Source organism: Capsicum annuum, unplaced genomic scaffold, assembly GCF_002878395.1.
Source record: "Capsicum annuum cultivar UCD-10X-F1 unplaced genomic scaffold, UCD10Xv1.1 ctg46638, whole genome shotgun sequence".
Taxonomy (NCBI): Eukaryota; Viridiplantae; Streptophyta; class Magnoliopsida; order Solanales; family Solanaceae; genus Capsicum; species Capsicum annuum.
The window spans coordinates 1-2,667 of record NW_025854221.1 but is presented as its reverse complement, the minus strand read 5'-3'; the positions used below and the strand labels follow the sequence as shown (position 1 = coordinate 2,667).

Sequence of the window (2,667 nt, the reverse complement as noted above, 5' to 3'; positions counted from 1 at the left end):
CACTAAAAATGGAGAAATGCCTTGGCTTTCTTTCCAAAATCGGTTGAGAATTGCAATTGAATCTGCTGATGCCTTTAGTTATCTCCACTCTGCAGCTTCTATACCTATCCTACATAGATACATCAAATCAGCAAATATACTACCAGATGACTACTATACAACAAAGATTGCTGATTTTGGGGCTTCGAGGTTAAGACCTTTCGACCAGGATGATATGAGTTCACTTATACCAGGAACATTGGGTTATCTAAACTCCCAAGGCATACAATATTGGGTTCAATATGTATAAAAAGTGTGAATGGAAAATGGAGGAATAATAGTGGAGGGAAAGAGAGACTAAAATCGAAAGTGTACTCTTTTAAGGGAAAGTTCACTAATTCTCCCACATTGGTGGGAGAAGGGAATTTTGAAGTGTTTATAATAAGGAACATTTACTCCACATGAATAGTGAGGCAAGAATGAGGTGGTGCCTCACGACGTCAGCATTGATACTTGACTTTGGATTTGGATTTGGAAAACAATAGATGAGATTTATCTTTTTGGATAAAATTTATTTGACAGAAATTTAATCTGAAAAAAATGGGTTTTTGATCCTCCACTTATTCATGAAATGGTACGTTTGGATGGTTGTGCCTGTTTAAAAAAGATACACTTTTTGGACGAACAGACAAGACTTTTCCAGAAGGGATACAATCTTTAAGTGAACTATTGTCACCCTTCAGATGGGGAACCTGATGACTATATAAACCTGTGGCTATATAAACCTGCTTTCATCCACAGGTTTAGATACGAAATTATTTTTTGAATATACAAACTCTTCTTTTCTTCAAAAACATTCTGTGTGATCAATCAATTTGTTGAGTGAGTTCAACGAATTCAATTATTTTAGGTACCACTATAGTTGGATTGAAAGTCATTTTATCCTGGGAGGAAGATTTCAAAACCCCAGGTACAGTGAGGGAAATTATTCCTTAAAAACACTCCGTGAAGTGGGGGCACTTGGCTTTACATTTCTATTTCATCTCATTTCTAAAATATAACATACTTCTTGGATAGCTTATTCATAATTTTGTGTTGAAGGTGTTAAGGAACTTTATAAATGTTCTTGTCTTAGACTTGAACTTGTGTTGAAGTTGTTGTTGCATGTATACAGATTCTTGTACCCGAAATCATTAAAGATAATGGGAAGAGAAGCTATCGATTAGGATTGTCAGACAAGAGTGATGTCTATAGTTTTGGTGTAGTACTGGCGTAGTTGTTAACGGGAAGAGAAGCTATCGATCTCACTCTGCCCAACAAAGAGAAGAGTTTAGAGGCATATTTCAAAGTTTCCGTGAAGGAGAATCGCTTATTTCAAATACTGCATCATAGAGTTTTGAAAGAAAGCTCATTGGATCAGCGAAATGACATTGGTGAGCTTGTGGTTAGATGGCTTAACACAAAAGGAGAAGAAAGGCCTACCATGAGAGAAGTGGCAAACGAATTGGAAGGATTCACTAAATATAATATTCGTTCTTGGGCTCATCATGACCAAGAAAACAATCAACTGCAAATGGAAGAAATGATCAATGAACAAAATGATCTTTATACTGTGCAAATGCACACTTCCACCAATTTTGATACATCTCCAAATGTTCAACAAAGCTCTCAATATAGCGTGAAAAATGAAGAAGACCCCCTCTTTGATGATTAATAATTGAAATTTCATAAATTTGTGTATTAGCCATGTTCATTTGATCATTCATTCATTGCTATTAAGAGCCCAACAATTTATAGGATATTTTTGTTTTTATTTGGAGTCGAGGGCCTTCCGGAAACAGCTTCTCTTCCTTCACGAGGTAAAGGGGTTAAAGTTTGGGTATACACCACCCTCCCCAGCCCCCACTTGTGGAATTAGAGTGGTATCTTGTAATTTTTATATTCGTATTTTTGTTTGATCAACTTTAATAATTTACTTATTACTTAATTAATATGATCTAATAGCGGTCTCTACTTGGAGTATTAATGTATGTATCGGGTCAAGTTTTAATTTTCTTATAATTCTAAATGTCAGAGTAGGTTAGAGCCCCACATAGATTGAGAAACGGTCTGTTGCTTGCTTATATGTACTCTAACAATACTCACCTTATGAGCTATCTTTTGGGATTAAGTTAGGCCCAAGTATCATATCATTATACTAAAGTAAAAAATTATCTTAATGAAAAGAATGTTGCTTGTTTCTCATTGTTCCTTCCTCTCATTTCATGTCGTGTCTATGTAATGTTCCATCATCATAAAAACATGAAACTTTTCGAAAGGCAGAATACATATTAGCCCCCTAAACTCGACAAATATTTTCAACTTAGACACCTGAAATTGAGGTGTGAGCAATTGAATACTTTTAAGTTGTCGGAAATAATCTATATCTATATATCTATATATCTATATAATCTATATATCTATATAATATATTAAAAGTGTGAAAATCCTTAAAAAAGTGAATTGAACTTTTTGTCCTTCATTAAAAAAACTCTTCTTTAGACAAAACTGTCTTTTCACTATTTTCTTTAATTATTATTTAATTATTTTAATTATATTAACTAGACTCCTAAAATAAAAGGTACCCCTAAAATATATGGAAGGAGAATCAATTAATATTTTTTCTTTGTATTGATCAATTAGAAAAAT

General features: G+C 33.6%; 1 protein-coding gene across 1 annotated transcript; it reads left to right on the top strand.

The window, feature by feature from the left end:
• The first annotated feature begins 16 nt into the window (after nucleotides 1–16).
• Nucleotides 17–1,693, top strand: LOC124892396 (putative wall-associated receptor kinase-like 16). Its single transcript, XM_047403685.1, has 2 exons — nucleotides 17–274; nucleotides 1,256–1,693. Exons 1-2 carry the CDS (start codon nucleotides 17–19, stop codon nucleotides 1,691–1,693), a joined length of 696 nt encoding a protein of 231 aa, XP_047259641.1.
• The last annotated feature ends 974 nt before the right edge of the window (nucleotides 1,694–2,667 follow it).

Coding starts and splice junctions, on each gene's coding strand:
- LOC124892396 (XM_047403685.1), top strand. CDS start 17: ATGCCTTGGCTTTCTTTCCAAAATCGGTTGAGAATTGCAATTGAATCT. Junction 275..1,255: donor CCCAAGGCATACAATATTGG/GTTCAATATGTA, acceptor GTACTGGCGTAG/TTGTTAACGGGAAGAGAAGC.